We start from the raw sequence: 16,746 nt of genomic DNA on the forward strand, positions 1-16,746 counted from the left end.
TACAATTAATTAGTATTCAATTAGCAGGATGAATGCGATGATACATATCTCTTCGTACATTTTATGTACAGATATTCGGAAATTTACACAGTTCAATTTTCATCTCGGGTTTTTTGATCAAGGGAAAATCGCATTGTCTTTACTTCTATAAATAAAATCTAATTACAGGTTTTCTAATTAGATATCAATTTATATTATAATACATAATTGATATATTGCAAGTTTTATAATGGTTTTATTAATATATTTTTAAAAAGAAACTAGATCTTTTTAAGTGCAGCTATGGAAGCTGATAAGAAACACGTTAAATATGTAATCGGAAAAATATACCTGTTAAAAAGAATTCAATAATTTGAAAAAAGAACATATTTGGACAATGCATTTATGTAATTGCATTTATGTAATTGTAATATAATAGAGTTGCATGTACAAACATTTGAACATATAAAAAATATAATATATTAGGATATTAGGATTAATGCAGCAAAGGAACAAAACTTATTATTCCATATTCAATATAGTCTCACGTGGATAGAACAACAGAAAAATCAACAGTCCATTATCAAAAAATTATTTAACATATCATTATATGTATTAAAACAAAGTACCAGTTATTCGTTAAGTCTTTATGCTATGAAATTGATTATATCAGACATGACTAAAAAATTGCGCAAATTTTCGATGTCAGTATACGTTCGCAGAAGATTTTGAGTGATCTAAAGCTTCACTTAATTATATTAACATTCATAAATAATAGTGCAAATCTCGTAAATAATAGTGCAAATCTCGTAAATAATAGTGCAAACAACGTCGCAAAACTTTCTAATATTTTCTATCTGACAACTGAGCATACTTTGAAAACATTATGTGAGACATCTCTCATGATCAGAGAAAACTGATTACGTATTATGCTCTTTGCAAAAAGTTTTAGAACGAGTTTTAAAAAACAGGTACATATACAAAGTTGTAGTGATGTAATTACGATGTTCCTTATCATCTTATTATACACTTCATGAATAATTAACGATAATATAATTATATATGGCAATAATAAAATCAATCCTGTAAATTGCTGAACTAGCAAGCTCGCACGAAAATTTTTCTAGTCTAGCTTTTGTAAGTGCAAGTTGCTTTTGTATTTTTTGTCAATATATATATATATATATATATATATATATATATATATATATATATATTAAATATAAAATACCCGAAAACTGTTATTTATCATCATATATATGTATACATACATACATACATACATACATACATACATACATACATACATACATACATACATACATACATACATACATACATACATACATACATACATACATACATACATACTACACACACCACCACACACACACACACGCGCGCGCGCGCGCACACACACACACACACACCACACATATACGTTTATGTAATAATCATATATTATGTATATAATCATATATATTGTCACAAAATATGAAAGCACATGCACTTAAAAAGACTATATGCTATATATAGTCTTCATTGTATGTATGTATATATATATATGAAATGTGATGTTCCAAATATAGAAATATTACATTTATATCTAATTATAAAATGTGATTTTTCTTTGGACTGCTCGAAATCAGTGAATTTACATAATAATTTATACATAACGGAATCCTAACTGTTTTTAAGAAGTGTACGTCTCAAAGAAGCGTTTTGTTTCACGTACAAAATGCTTGTACATTGCAACAATACTGGCAGCGTAGCAAAGAAGGCAGTTAGTGTGCTGCTAATCGATCTAAATTGCACACGGTATATGCATTTCCTCCATGTTAAACGCTATTTATGACTGTCAAAATCACTTGTGTAAAATATGATTGAACAGAACATATTTTTAATAGATGGATTCCAAATCTGAATTCCTCGAAAATATTGTCTAAATTGCTCCATAAGGCAAGGAACTATAGCCCCCTTCGCTTCGTTTTGATATATATAGCGATGATACATATACAAATGATCCGAATACAATTATACAATGCAAGATAATGTTATCAAATGGATATATTATATGATTCTGATGTATCTATGTTAACATAATTATACAAAGCGCTATACACATATTAAAATATTCTCGAGCGCAACTATATCTTGTTTTATCTCTAAAGCGACAAAGCGCGATGGAAATACACAGATATCGCAATACGTATTTACATATTCTTAATGAACGCCAGCACCGATAGCTTTCAATACCGTCACAGTCCCTATACAATTGCGTCCCGTTACAATTGCGCATAGGAGAAATTTATCATACAAAATATAATCGTTTATAATATCTACATAGCGTCGAAAGATCATATATTCCTGTGTACTCCTTTCCTTAAGTAATATCACACTGAAGACTTTCGTCATAATTGGATCTTGATCACATCCGTGGCCGTGTCCTCATACTACATAATCGTATTTGGAAACGATGTATAAAACAATAAATAGGCACTCGTGTTTTGAGACTTCACTTGGCTAGGCGACACTTCCGTGACAGTTTGATCATCATACTTGTACCATCTACAAATATACATATAATTATCAATTATTGTAAGCATCCACAGTTTAAAATATTTCTAACATAAAAGAGTTTTGTCAGAAAATGTTCGCATTCTATAAAAGATTTACCAAAAAATAATGGCAAAAAAATAAAGATGAAATTTAGTTTTATTTTCGATAAATCTATTTAAAAACACAGATTTCTCAGATTCGCCGTAAAAATGCCATACATACTTATTTTGAGTAGCGTTTTTGCAGTATGCCGTGTAATGACCTCCATCCATTGTACCATAATGATTCGATATCGCGTAAAGACTATAATTGTAATTACGGATATTGTTCGATACGATCGCCTTTGAATTTTCTATGACAAGATAAGGCTTCAAATTAAATCCCGTGAGAGGAAAATCGACGGCGGTGTTCCTCTTTTCCAACCATCCGCCGCTCTCGGCGAAACGATTCAAGTGAATCACGACAATAGGTGCAAGCTTAACAAAATCAAACTTCTTGGTTGCGTCGCGAGGTGTCTGGCACTTAGGACACTTCCATCCGCTTACTTTCTGTCCCGTCACAAACTTCTCCATGCAATCCTTAAATAATAAGCAAAACTTTTTATGTAAGATATTCAATTATTATAAAATTGTATACTTTTCATTTTTAATAATTTAATTTATTTAACTGTTTATAGATAAAAAATAATAAAAATGTAGAAATCATTCAAGTAATTCTATAATATATATGATATCACACTTTATAAAAATACTCACATTTAAAGTACATCGATTGGACTGAGGTAAAGACATCGTTAAACTATTAAATGTCTCATATGTAGTACTCGCTTGCTTGCAAAATGAACATGTAATCGTGGATCTTAATTGTCCGAAAAATAAGTCTGATATTATAGATCTCTGAGAGCTCATTGCTTTGTCCCATTCTTTCTCCGCATTAGTCATTTCAATCGGCATCTTCGCTTCCTATGAGCAAAAATATTTTTAGTATCTATTTTGGTGTTAATTAGTTTCATTAGATTCTATTCATTGCAAATTCATACTTTTTTAAGATCACTATGCATCCAATCTAAGAGAAACGTGAGGAATTCGTGAGAATCTTGTTGATCGTAACTTTCAAATTGCAATTTATATTGTCCAACTGCAACCTGCAATGACAACAATTCATAATTGAAAAAATAATATTAGCAGTTTAAAGAATAAAGTTCATAAAATAAAAGATAAAATATAAAATACCTTAAGATCGTGAGGAGATATGCTTTTGTATTGGCCTCTCCATAGAGCTTTAATTACTTGAGCTACTTCTTCCGCCACTTGGACTTGTGTCATATTATCATTACTCGTATTGAGATCGTCAGCGTACGAATTGTCAGTAAAATATTTCGTTAAATTTGTCGTGTTACTTAAGCACTGTATGATGCTGTTCATATAACAAGAATTGCCCAAATTCTTCAGGCCAGTTATACCCGGATGCTGTAATAAAGAGGCTACTTTTATGTTGATAAAATACATCATCAAACAAGTATATCAAATAAATAAGTATATCAAATACAAGACATTCACACACACACACACACACACACACACACACACACACGCGCGCGCGCGCGCGCCTTTCATGTTGTGACAAGAAATAATATAAGTAAATCAAGTATTATAGAAACAGAATGTTTTGTGAAAACAGTTCTATTTTATTTAGCTCGTCTATTTTATTTAGCTCGTCTTTTATAATAATATTTCATTTTAATCTTAAATGTCTATTTAAATGCCAGACAAACTTAATTTTTTTCGAAAAAGAAATTAGAATTATTTTGGATATTTATTTTTACATAATTTTTACGATATAATAATTATACGAATAATCTTTTTTTCAAAAGGATTTCATTGCACAACTGCGCGATTTTTTTCGCATTTAACGTAATTAAGCGTGAGGTTTATCGATCTGTTTTCATCAACAAGTATGGTCAATCAAACCTCATAATGCGCTTATTCTGACATATTTATATATCATACTGATAACATTAATATAAAGGCGTTAATATAATGTGGCGTTATCTTTTAACAAATGGCATTAATTTTTTAATAAATAATGACATTTAATAATGACATTTAAAATATTTTCTTAAAAAATTATGGGTTTAGAATTCATTAAATTACTCTTGCATAATAAATAATCATAGTAAAAGCTATATATATATATATATATATATATATATATATATAAAAAAGAATCCTTATTTTCTTCATCATATCTATAAATATATAAATTATTATAAATTATAAATAATTATAAATTATTTAAAAATTATAATTAACATAAAGCACAAAGCGTAACTATTTGTTTTTCATTTTTCGTTACCTTTTTGAAATAATTAAGCAATTGCAACGGAATAAATCTTCTTTGAAGATACACCATTGTCTATCATTTATCATATATTATCACCAATGAAAAATTACTTTATTACAAGATAGTAAGCATTGTATCCATACATATGTTTAATAATATTATCGTGCATCGAATTACAATTGAACATTATATTATTGCGTTAAACTAACGAGTGAATTGAAAGCTAATAATAAAGATATATTATAAAGACATTAACACACACACATACACACACATAATACAAATTTTTTCAAATAATTAATTTTTCAAATAATTAATTGTAATCAGTTAATTATAATAAATGCCTTTTTTATAACAAAAAAAAGGCTTTTTATAAAAGGCCTTTTTATAAAAAAAAAGGATATCGCGAACACTTTTGAGAGAGAACACCTCTGATAGGTGATTCCCGACCTGGCAAATGTTGGTCGGACACTGGCGCGTATTTGTCATAGCACTAACCGTCGGAAGTTCGTTTGTGAATTGGATTGAGAAACCCCACGTGTGTTGAGTCACTCCACGCGTGTACACGTGCGCGTACATTCATTTAAAATAAATGATATAATTATGTTGCACGTGACACGCGAGTCTTATGAATTACGAAGCTTCTTCGTAGAAATCACCAGATGTAAAATTATATCAACTAATTATATATCCTGTTAATAATTTTGTTTGTTAATTTAAAATGGATGTAATATTTATAATTAGCCACATAAAAATAAATATAGTACTTTATATATTAATAATTTATATATATATTATGTATTTTATATATATATATATATATAATATATAATATATATATATAAATTATTATATATATATAATTATTATATATATATTATATATATATATATATATATATATATATATATATGTGTGTATGCTATTTCTTTTTCTGATTAACAAGAAATATATTTCATGAGTTATATACTAATACTTTTAAAATGTTTTTCTATTAAAATACTAATCTGTATCATATTTGTAATATCTTCTCTGAAATCTTTATAAGTATAATATATTCTAATTAAAATTATATATTTTGTATAAACTATCTTTTAAAAAATTAAAATAGTATTTAAACAAATTTTTTTAAATTAATTTTCAGAAATTAAATTTCAGTTATATTAATTTAAGTTATATTAATCAATATTTAATCAATATTTTAATATGTACATAAAGAGATTTTAAATAAAAAGAAATTAAAATTAATTTTTTGAATTTTAAATACAATATCGGATATAAAATTATATATGCATAAAATTTCATGTAATTATGTTTGAAATAGTATCATGTTAATAATAATATACCATATGTATATCCCTACTCATACATTATGTTGTTATTATAATGCCAATATCATTCGCAGGTCAAATCGTACACGCGACTTATGTCAAGCATTATATGAAATAGAAGACTGAGAATCCAACACCATAAACATTTTTGATTGTTACAATCATTTAAAATTTGAATGTTCATTTTTAATTCGCGGAAACGGATGTAATGAAAGCGGAAGCTGTGACAGTGTTTATAAGATCATTTGCAATTTTGCTGGAAAGCACCCGTACAATCTTGTCCGAATAAGTACTTACAACAGTGCCGTGAATAGGGGTCATTCGTTCCTCCCGATTTCCCCAACTAAGAGAAGACACTTTGATGTTCTCATTCCCAATTCCCAATCCATTCTGATTGCGAGGCGAAATATGTGGCTTAGAAGTTCTATCTATCTGAGGTGCTTTACGATCTCCCAACTAATGGAATTATGTAATTATGCGATTGCTATGTAAATAAGAGAACAAAAAAAAAGAAAAAGAACGGATTGTAGCGCGGAATTTTTCATACCTGCAACAAATTTGGACTCGAATAAGAACGCTCTAAACCAGTGTTAATGGATGAACTATTCGTCTTCAAAGGTTCCTTGTGAATATCGCTATCATTTTGCTTCAGTATCTCCTTGTGTTCTCTTTGTAAGAAATCTCTATAATCACGTAATAACATAAATTAAAACGAGAAACAGGTTTGATTATTAAATGCAATTTTAATAATGGCGATATATAAGTTATCGATAAAAGTACCTGACTGAAGGCAAAAAGTAAATTAATACAGAATAAGAAGAAAAAAAAATCGATATAATCATGGCAAATAACAGAAGATATTTCACAGTTTAACTTTTAATCACGTAGCAACAATTGTCTTTCAGTTTTTTTCTTTTTAATTATTTAAAAATTATATCGTATTTAGTTATAAATAATTATTTATTATATTAATTATTAGTTTTATTATTTAATTATTTAGAATCTATTTTTTAAAAACTATATATGTAAAAACTATATACATCACTCGTTAAAACTACTGTAAATAAGAAAATATAATCGATATAAACATGATAAATAACAAAAGATATTTCACAGTTTATTTCAATTTTAACTTTTAATCACGTGACAACAATTGCCTTTTCGGTTTTCCTTTTTAATTATTTAAAAATTATATTTTATTTAGTTATTAGTTATAGTTAATTATTTATTATATTATTTATTAGTTTTAGCTAATTATTTATTATATTTATTAGTTTTAATTAGTCAGAAATTATTATTTTTTAAAAACTATATGTGAAGGCTATATTTATCATTCGTTAAAATTACTAAAAATAAGAAAAAATAATCGATATAAACATGGCAAATAACAGAAGATATTTTACAGTTTATTTCAATTTTAACTTTTAAACACGTGGCAACAATTGCCTTCTAGTTTTTTCTTTTGAATTATTTAAAAATTATATTTTATTTAGTTATTAGTTATTTAATTATTTATTATATTAATTATTAGTTTTATTTAATTATTTAAAAGCTATATTTAAAAAAAAAACTATATATGTGAAAACTATCGTTCGTGAAAACTGCACGTAACCTGCTTTTTCCAAACTAATCGCAGGACACATTTTCCCTATGGGTTTCTCAAAATCCCTTTGAAAAAAAAAACGAAATCTCATTATCCCCTCCCCGCCCAACCCCAAAGTTTCATACTTGAAAAATGTAATTTCGGCGGCTCTTTCAGATCGCCATATTAGTTTTATGCATTGTAAATAAGAAATGACATGCAATAAATTAATTGCTATATAGCTTTATTTTTTAGTTTTTCCTTAAAAACATAACAATTTCGTGATCCTGAAACTTGTAAAATACGGGAAACTAAGACATCTGCCCGATCTGTGACGTAAAAATATAAGATAAAAACTTCTGAAATAACAAGTCATTTTTTAGCCATACTGAAGCGGCCGTGATAGCTGAGTACGACTGAGGAATGATCTATTATTTCAAGAATTATTTTACATTCTACATGACAGATTGGACAAATGTCTCAGTTTTCTGTACATTTTAGTACCAGGAGTACCTTGTTTTGTTTTATGTTTTCTATATGCAAGAATAATTAATTTCTCATGAAATTTATTTCGAATATTAATAAAAATATTAACAAAAATTTATTACTATTATAACTGATTCAAAAATTTATGATATACAAAAATATCCTTTGCAGTAAAAAATGAAGCAATTCTATTTTTTTCGTTAAAATATTTTATAAAATAATATAAACAAATATAAATAGCTATTATCTCTAGTTTGTACTAGAGTACTAGTCCCTTTCTTCTATTATTGTTGAAGTATAATATTATATACTTTCATATATTATAAATAAAATTAATAAAATATGTATACATATATATTTACTCTTGTAACTTTTTCCTCTTGGTTTCGATATCTTTGATTTCATTCTTCAATAAAGAGAGAATAAATTCAAAATTCTTCTTTTCATTGTCATCAACAGAATTAAATTGAATTGGTTCTGCTTCTTTTAAATACGTATTATACTCGTTTTCAATTTTGAGATACATTTTGTGCTGTAATACAAATAAGAATATTTAATATTATAATTTAATATTATAATATTATAATATAATTAGATCAAGATTTGTAACTTTTAACCTCTCTTCCAACCAATAAATCGATATAGTTTATCAAAAATAAATAAAATAATATCGTACCATATCCTCCAATTTAACTTTCAAAGATTTTATTTCTGCGCGTAGGTACTTCTCATCACTAGCACTATATTTGTCCTCACGTTGCGAATAGAGTTCGTATTCCTGACTCAACAATTCGTTGGCAAGTTTTGCTTTTGATCTCGCCAGTTCGTTCAATTCTTTCATGAACCTCAATACTTCCTTACATCGCGGATCGTAGGTTTTCAAGGTAATTGGTTTATTGCTGCGATCGATTATCGGTTTCGCGCTCGCTTCATTTTGTGGTACTTTATTTGATACTTTATGCTGAGGTGGATTTTCTGAAGTTTCTAATTGTGCAGTTGAATTATCGCTCCGAAATGGTCGTTTATCATCAACTGATATTGTTACATTAGTAACAAAATTGTTAGATTTAGCCGAAGAAATAACATCGTTACTATTCGCGTTGACATGCTTAGAGATTGTCGATTTGTTATCACCATGATCCATTTCTACATCAATATCCTTATTAGGCCTTCTCGAATTATTCAATATGTTCTTTCTTCTTCGTTCTTCTTTCAAAATCTCATCTTCCTCGTCTGAATTTACCCAATCTGGATATTCAAATGATTCCAATATATCATCCTCAACGTTGTTGAATTCAGGTATTTTAATATTTGGATTTGTTGTAAATGCTGGATACCGATTCAACCATTCCTGATAACCTCCATTTAGAATCTTAATTTTCTTATACTTTTTACCGGGATCCCATTTCTCAAAAATATCTTTCAACAAATTTAGATGAGCATAGGGCTGTGTTAAAGTCTCTTGAGTAGCATTCCAATCTAGTAAGACTAAAACATCCACGTATTGCATTGAACGATTAATAAACAAATCATGTGAATGCTTATCTTTTATAAAACATTTTTCAAAATGAGAGGCCAGCATCCTATAAATAAATCCATTAAAAAATTATTGGTATAAATTAAGAAAAACACAATAATTATAACATAAAAAAATACAGAAAAAATTATACAAAAATGCTTACCCCTTTTTAATTTCAGACTGTGGAATGTTAATACATTTATCAGACAATATCCTGGAACTTTCATAATGGGCCTTCTGCCTGATATCAATAATTAAATATCTAACACCTATCTTTTGTATTAAATAATACAATTGATCGCATGATATAAACTTATCACTATCACTATCACTATATAAACTTATATATAATGGATCTTCAGTTGGTATTTCTGGCAATTTTAAACCAATGTCGCCATTGGGCACTTCAAAATCATCCATTTCTACCTCCATTGTTTCCATTATATCATTGTGCTTCTTGGAATTAAGCTCGTAACGTACCTCTAATTTTTGCCTCAAGTTTGCAAGTATGTTTTTGGCTTCATTTATCTATAATATAAACATTCATGTATTCCACAGTCTGTATACAGCGATATATCAGATCAATTGCTCTAGCAACAATAACAACACCACTACTTCTTACCTGATCAACAGTCATGCTCGTGACATAACTCAACTTGCCATCCTTGTTATGAGTTCTCCTAAGCCACTCGACCGAATCGATCCATCTTTTCAACATGATATACGCGATCTCGTCGTCCCCATCCTTTCTTGCCTGATCACATTTCTGTCGCATAGCGGGAAGCCTCTGGTACACGCTACGAGGCTCCTTCCCCGCGAAATTGATTTTGGCTTTTTGGACGAGATCATTGACACAGGTATACGATAGATTTGTCGCGTCAGACATGCTGCCAATCCTCGGAGGTTCAGATTCGCAGCGTGATATCGGGACCGACCGGCATCCAGAGCACAGGTAACGTACACAGCGCAGTTTGGCTGTCGGCCAAAGGATGAACGTTACGATCGCCTAATCTACTTAGGACTGCGACATAGTGGCACGTAGCGATTTGGATGGCGACGGTTATCATTCGGCGACGTCGCAGGAGCGCGCGAGGTGCTATCGATCAACGTGTGTCGTCGTTAACGTCATCAAGGAAAGCCTCGCGCGATATCTAATAAATGGAAGATCTTCCTACGCGAATTCGCCGTCCGACCAGGCGTACCCGGGGCAACCTTCTCCACGGCGATCTCCTGCGTTTCGGTTCAAGGTTCTCCTAGCAACTGTAGATGTCAGCTGCGCCGAGGTTAGCTCGTCCGGTCACGATGACAACAAACGACGATTCTCCAATACGGAGACTCTTTCCAAGGCGCACCTTTAAGGCTACATCGCAATGTTGGATTTCTTTTTGCGCAATCGGATATTCTGCGTTTTATCAGCATCCTTTTCCAAAAAAAGTTTGTTCTAACAAAAATTGAAAAAAAAATACATTTAATATTAATAAAATATTATTGTTGTTATTATTGTTATTATTTTTATTATTATTATTATTATTGTTGTCTTTCTGGAGAGGTAAAGAGGTAAAGATGAAACCATGCAAGAAGTTAAAAAACGAAACAGGCTCTTTTTTAAGGATTTTCAATTCGTATAAATCGTAATCGAACGATTTCAGAAATGTCAAATTCAGACTTTCAGCGTCCAAAGTCCACTCGTATTTTCTATAAGAAACAGATTTCATATATTATAACTAGTGCCGATGGACTGACTACCTGCTCGCGGTGAGACGTGAAGAGGCGTCTCTTTCGGAATATCATACGAAGTGCACTCCAGTGCACTCTGTGCAATGATTCATGGCGATACGTGACAGTAGTTTTCGGAGCTTTAGTCTCGTTCGGACAGTATTTATATAGTAAAGACACAAAATATCGATCTGCCTAAAGTGGTCGGGCAATCGTCACGATATTTCAGAGCGAGTTTCGCCGATACTCCGAGTGTACGTATCTTCTCGTCGGCGATATCACTGTCGAATAGCAGCTGACAGGATGGACGTCCTGAACAAACTTCGTAATACAGTCAGTAACACTATCAGCAATACCGTCCAGAATACGGCGTACGGTTTGTCACAATTGTCCAGCGTTCTGCCGGGCAACCCAGTTACCAGAGAATTCGAGGCGACCGCGCATGTGGCCAGTGCTGGGCCAGGATTGTTGTGGAAGATCTACAGTGGTTACAAGAAGTCAACCAAGCAGGAAGCAGCAATCTTTGTCTTCGAGAAACGCATGTTGGAGAGATGGTCGTCCAAGGCGGATCGCGAACTCGTGCTAGAAACCCTGAAGCGAGGTGTAATGCAGCTGACAAAACTGAGACACCCACAGGTTCTGACTGTACAGCATCCACTGGAGGAGTCGAGGGACAGTTTGGCATTTGCGACTGAACCAGTATTTGCTAGTCTGGCTAATGTATTAGGTATAGGTAAACAGATTTAGATTTAGATTTATTCCACAATAGAATATTCCACAATAGAATTATAAAGTTTCTGCCTGCTTATATAGCAGTTTGAATAATATATATGCAATATTTAGTATGCAATATTACAGAGATTAAATTAAATTGCATTAATTGATATTGATAATCTTGTTTTACTTAGTATAGAAAGTTTTTACATATGAGATATTGTAGGTAACTATGAGAATATACCTCAACCGACTCCAATAAATTTGAAAGACTACAAATTACACGACATAGAAATACGTTATGGATTGCTGCAATTGGGAGAAGGTCTGGCGTTTTTGCATGGTGATGTGAAACTGTTACATAGAAATTTATGCCCTGAGTCTATTGTTATTAATATTCATGGGGCTTGGAAGATATTTGGTTTTGACTTCTGTGCCTTAAATCAAAGTTCAGACAGCAAACAGGTATGATTCATTAATTGATAAATATTGATTAATCAGCTATAATTCTTTTAAGATAACTGAAATTGAAAAGTGATATGTAGAAAATTTTATATTTGAAATAAAAATATATCTGTACTATACAATTATATATATATGTATATATATATATATATATATATATAAATTACTTATTTAAGAATTAATTAATTTAATTAATTATTACAATTTATATGAATTATAATTTCTTAATTGCAGCCATCATGGCCATATCTGGAATATGATTCTACATTCCCAGCAGTTGTGCAACCTCATTTAAATTATCAAGCGCCTGAATGCATATTAGCGAGTAGCAATGGACCACCTAGTGATATTTTTGCTTTGGGCATGCTAATATATACAATACATTCTTCAGGACATCAACCACTTCAAGAATTTCACAATGATTTAGGAAAATGTCGACGTTTTTTGGAAAATTTCAAAGGATCCAATGTTTCGGCAAAGTTGCTTCCAATCCCTGAGACTTTAAGAGATACTGTAAAACTTATGCTAAGTCATAATCCCGAATTGCGATTGGATGCTCATCAATTTATTAAAGTAGTTAATTTTCTTTTTTTCTTAAATAATTTATTTCACGTCATCAAACTCAAAAATAATCGATTATTATTATTATTATTATTATAGATTGAATATTTTACTGACATTGGTGTTAAGACATTAAATTACTTGGACAAGTTATTCCAATGGGATAATCTTCAAAAATCACAATTTTACAAAGGTCTCCCACAACTATTAAAACAATTGCCACATAGAGTTGTGCTGCACAGAGTATTGCCTGCTCTTTATAAAGAGTTAGTTAATCCACCCATGATACCGTTTGTATTACCGAGCATATTGCAAGTAATGGAAGCAACGGAGGTAGAGGAATTCCGAGAACATATCCTACCTAATCTGAAACCTGTTCTTGCTTTAGAAGATCCACCACAAGTAAGCATATAATAACAAAATATGTAATAAATTAAAAATGCAATAATTAAATAAAATATTTATACAGTTCTAATAGAATAATGAATAAAATATATTTTTTTATAGATTAGTCTAGTTCTCATGCAACAAGTAAATTTATTATTGAAATTGTGTCCCACGGACGTCATTAAGACCGACATTGTGCCTATGTTATTGCGGGCATTGGAATCCGAATGGGAACAGCTCCAAGAGCTCTGCTTATCGGCATTGCCGAACATAGTAACGACGATCGATGGACCAGTCATAAAAAATGCCATACTTCCGCGAATGAAAAAAATATGTTTGTCATCTGGAAAGAAATCTACTAGTCTTGGAATACGCGTTAATTGCTTGCTGTGTCTTGCGAAAATGTTGCCAAGCTTTGACCGTTGGCTGGTGTTCGATCAGATATTACCGTTCCTACAAGAAGTTCCTCATTCTGGCGAGCCAGCTATTTTAATGGCTATTATTGGTAATATATGTATCTTTGTATATACAAAGAAATAATATAAAATTATATTAAAATAAAAATATAAAATAAAAATTTTATTTTTATGTTGGCAGGTATTTATAGGATGTTACTTACTCACAGTAAGTTAGGTATGGGCAAAGAAATATTGGCGACGAAGGTATTACCGTTTCTGTTGCCTCTTTGTATAGAACAAAATCTTAGCATGTCTCAATACGAAATACTTTCTACGCTGGTCGTCGATATGATAAATCGAGTAACTAGTGAACACCGAGAAGCATTACGACAACTGGACGCTGTGCGTCGTGAGACACAACAATTCGATCAGGCGCTTTCACAAGTAGTGTCGCCTAGCTTTATGCAAAACAACGGTTTAAGCGACATTAATTTAACGCCTCAAGTTTCCTCTCCGAACGCTAATTCTAAAACTGTAAATATTGAAAATGGACTAACCATGGAAGATAAATTCAGGTTGGTTTCAGCAACAAATGTTTCAAAGACTTTATACATCTCATCCAATATATTAATTGTAATGTTAAATAACGATTAATATTTCAGATTAATTCAGCAACAGGAAACACATCAAAGATTACAGTCTCAACCTATATTGACTCCGAAAGCTATATCACAACCTGTAAAATCGCAACCGAAGGATTTAACTGCGACTTTGCTGAAAAACAATCTAGATGAGCTAAATCTATCTATGTCAAGAGCGACTATGTCACAACCGGATTATTTGGCTACTAAAAACACTCCATATAAATATAACGACGCAATTAATCTATCGCAATCGCAATCACAATCGCAATTTTTAACGTCTCCAACGCAAGCGATGTCGAATAGACCAATGAATTGGAATTCCAATGGAATGAACGTGCCAATGAACTGGAATTCTCCACAATCCATGATGTGGAACTCTATTACCCCCCAGAATAATATGAATTTTACGACGCAACCAGAAATTAAGCCAAACTTGAACTTTTCCGCAACTTTGCAGCCTTTCATGTCACCCACTAATACACAAACTAATGCAAACAAACCAAATTCCTCCACACAAGATATCATGGATTTGCTTAGTTAATAGGTTAAATTAGTGTTAAATAAAAATTTTTAATTATCGATAAAATGATAGACAACTACATTGTTAGAGAGTAATATGAAAATATTACAATAACTGTAATATATACATATTCTTCTCGTCTGATGGAATTTCTGATAACATCAAAGGTGAAAGTCATCTTTGATATATAATAAGACAAAATGTAAAAAAGAAACATTTTTTATATTAGCACAAGCAATCAAAGATTGCAATATTAGACCAATATTAAATAATGTTTTTATTGTACTTATATTGAGGCTATTTCGCGTAGAGTAATTCAACTGCAGATCAAATTGCATCTTAAGAAATCTTGAGGAAAAAGTTATTATCGGAGAAGAGCATATTTATTTAACATAAAACTAATACATTCATATAGTATTTTTCAAATAAACACTCGTCTTGATAGTATTCTTTTTTTGTCTCCAATGTTTAAGATGTTTACGATCGGACTTTATATAGTCTTGTATAAATTGTCAGAATATCACATATTCTGTATATCTATATTTCTTAGTTTAACATCATTTATCAATGTTATTGATAATTAAAAAGTTTATATATGTTGTAATTCTTCTTTGAGATCCTCGTCAGTTGTAATTGTATTTCCTGTTTTAATATTTATAAATCATTAAATAGATATTTCTGAATATATTTGAAGTCAACCGTGAATAAATAATATTAAACTAATACTGTACGCTAAGTATGAAACTAGTTATAAGTTACTACTACTGAATGAAGAGTAGTAACTTCGAATGTGATAATAGAGTGGAAGTCACAATTTTTTATACAAAAATATATGTTTTTATCGTGATTTAATCGCCATACTTCCTCATGCTTCGATGTATATATAGCTTGCTCGTGGGATGAAAGGAAAATTAATGTAAAAATTATTTAATAAAGGCATTGCTCATTCCAGTATTGTGGACTGCCATTTCTATTCCATACTTCATGATTTACATTAAGATTATGTATATATATATATATATATATATATATATATATCATTCTGTAAATCTTATTAATACAACTGTTGTCTGCTATTTACTTTGTTTTTATTGTATCACAGAATTTATATAAACATGTAAACTTTGCAGAAAAAAGTGTATTTTGTAATATATTTCTGTATTATTATGAAATAATCAAATGTTACGTATGTTTTAGGCGATTAAATAAGGGGCGATTAAAATAATTCATTAATTTTACTCGAAATTTTGTGCATGAAATATATGTCATGTCTATATATTTTAAGTTACTGTATAAACTTCTTTCGTCGTATATATGTGTTATTGAAATAAGTTCACATGAAGTTGTAAAAAGAAAAGAAAGTATAAATTGTATGTACACATTTGTAATATTATCCTAAATTTATTTGTTGTTTATTCTGTTGTTGAGTACGATTGTTAATAATTGGTGTTTAAATTTAATAAAAAGCTGCTTAAAATGTTACCGCTTATAACACTTAAATATTGCTTTTTTATTTTACTCATTATTATTGCACCACTATTA

General features: G+C 30.2%; 2 protein-coding genes across 4 annotated transcripts; one reads left to right on the forward strand and one right to left on the reverse strand.

Annotated features, from left to right (window-relative positions):
• Positions 1-380: 380 nt before the first annotated feature.
• LOC105424960 (uncharacterized) lies at positions 381-11,222 on the reverse strand. Of its 2 annotated transcripts, XM_011635472.2 has the most exons (11): positions 10,422-11,218; positions 9,963-10,327; positions 8,957-9,863; positions 8,643-8,812; positions 6,760-6,895; positions 6,510-6,668; positions 3,771-4,007; positions 3,578-3,682; positions 3,294-3,500; positions 2,761-3,116; positions 381-2,547 (listed from the first exon to the last, which is right to left on the reverse strand). In XM_011635472.2, the coding sequence occupies exons 1-11, from the start codon at positions 10,683-10,685 to the stop codon at positions 2,433-2,435; spliced, it is 3,021 nt and encodes a 1,006-aa protein (XP_011633774.2). In that variant the 5' UTR covers positions 10,686-11,218; the 3' UTR covers positions 381-2,432. The 2 variants fall into 2 exon arrangements, with proteins under 2 accessions (XP_011633774.2, XP_088928242.1); XM_089072116.1 differs by lacking the exon at positions 6,510-6,668 and having other exon boundaries at positions 10,422-11,222.
• A 167-nt stretch (positions 11,223-11,389) lies between these two features.
• LOC105424957 (SCY1-like protein 2) lies at positions 11,390-16,158 on the forward strand. Of its 2 annotated transcripts, none has more exons than XM_089072117.1 (7): positions 11,390-12,248; positions 12,456-12,694; positions 12,929-13,267; positions 13,355-13,657; positions 13,763-14,147; positions 14,240-14,615; positions 14,703-16,158. In XM_089072117.1, the coding sequence occupies exons 1-7, from the start codon at positions 11,819-11,821 to the stop codon at positions 15,223-15,225; spliced, it is 2,595 nt and encodes an 864-aa protein (XP_088928243.1). In that variant the 5' UTR covers positions 11,390-11,818; the 3' UTR covers positions 15,226-16,158. The 2 variants fall into 2 exon arrangements, with proteins under 2 accessions (XP_088928243.1, XP_025073510.2); XM_025217725.2 differs by having other exon boundaries at positions 11,397-12,242.
• The last annotated feature ends 588 nt before the right edge of the window (positions 16,159-16,746 follow it).

This window comes from Pogonomyrmex barbatus, unplaced genomic scaffold (assembly GCF_055798465.1).
Source record: "Pogonomyrmex barbatus isolate J1 unplaced genomic scaffold, ASM5579846v1 scaffold13, whole genome shotgun sequence".
NCBI classification, from domain to species: Eukaryota; Metazoa; Arthropoda; class Insecta; order Hymenoptera; family Formicidae; genus Pogonomyrmex; species Pogonomyrmex barbatus.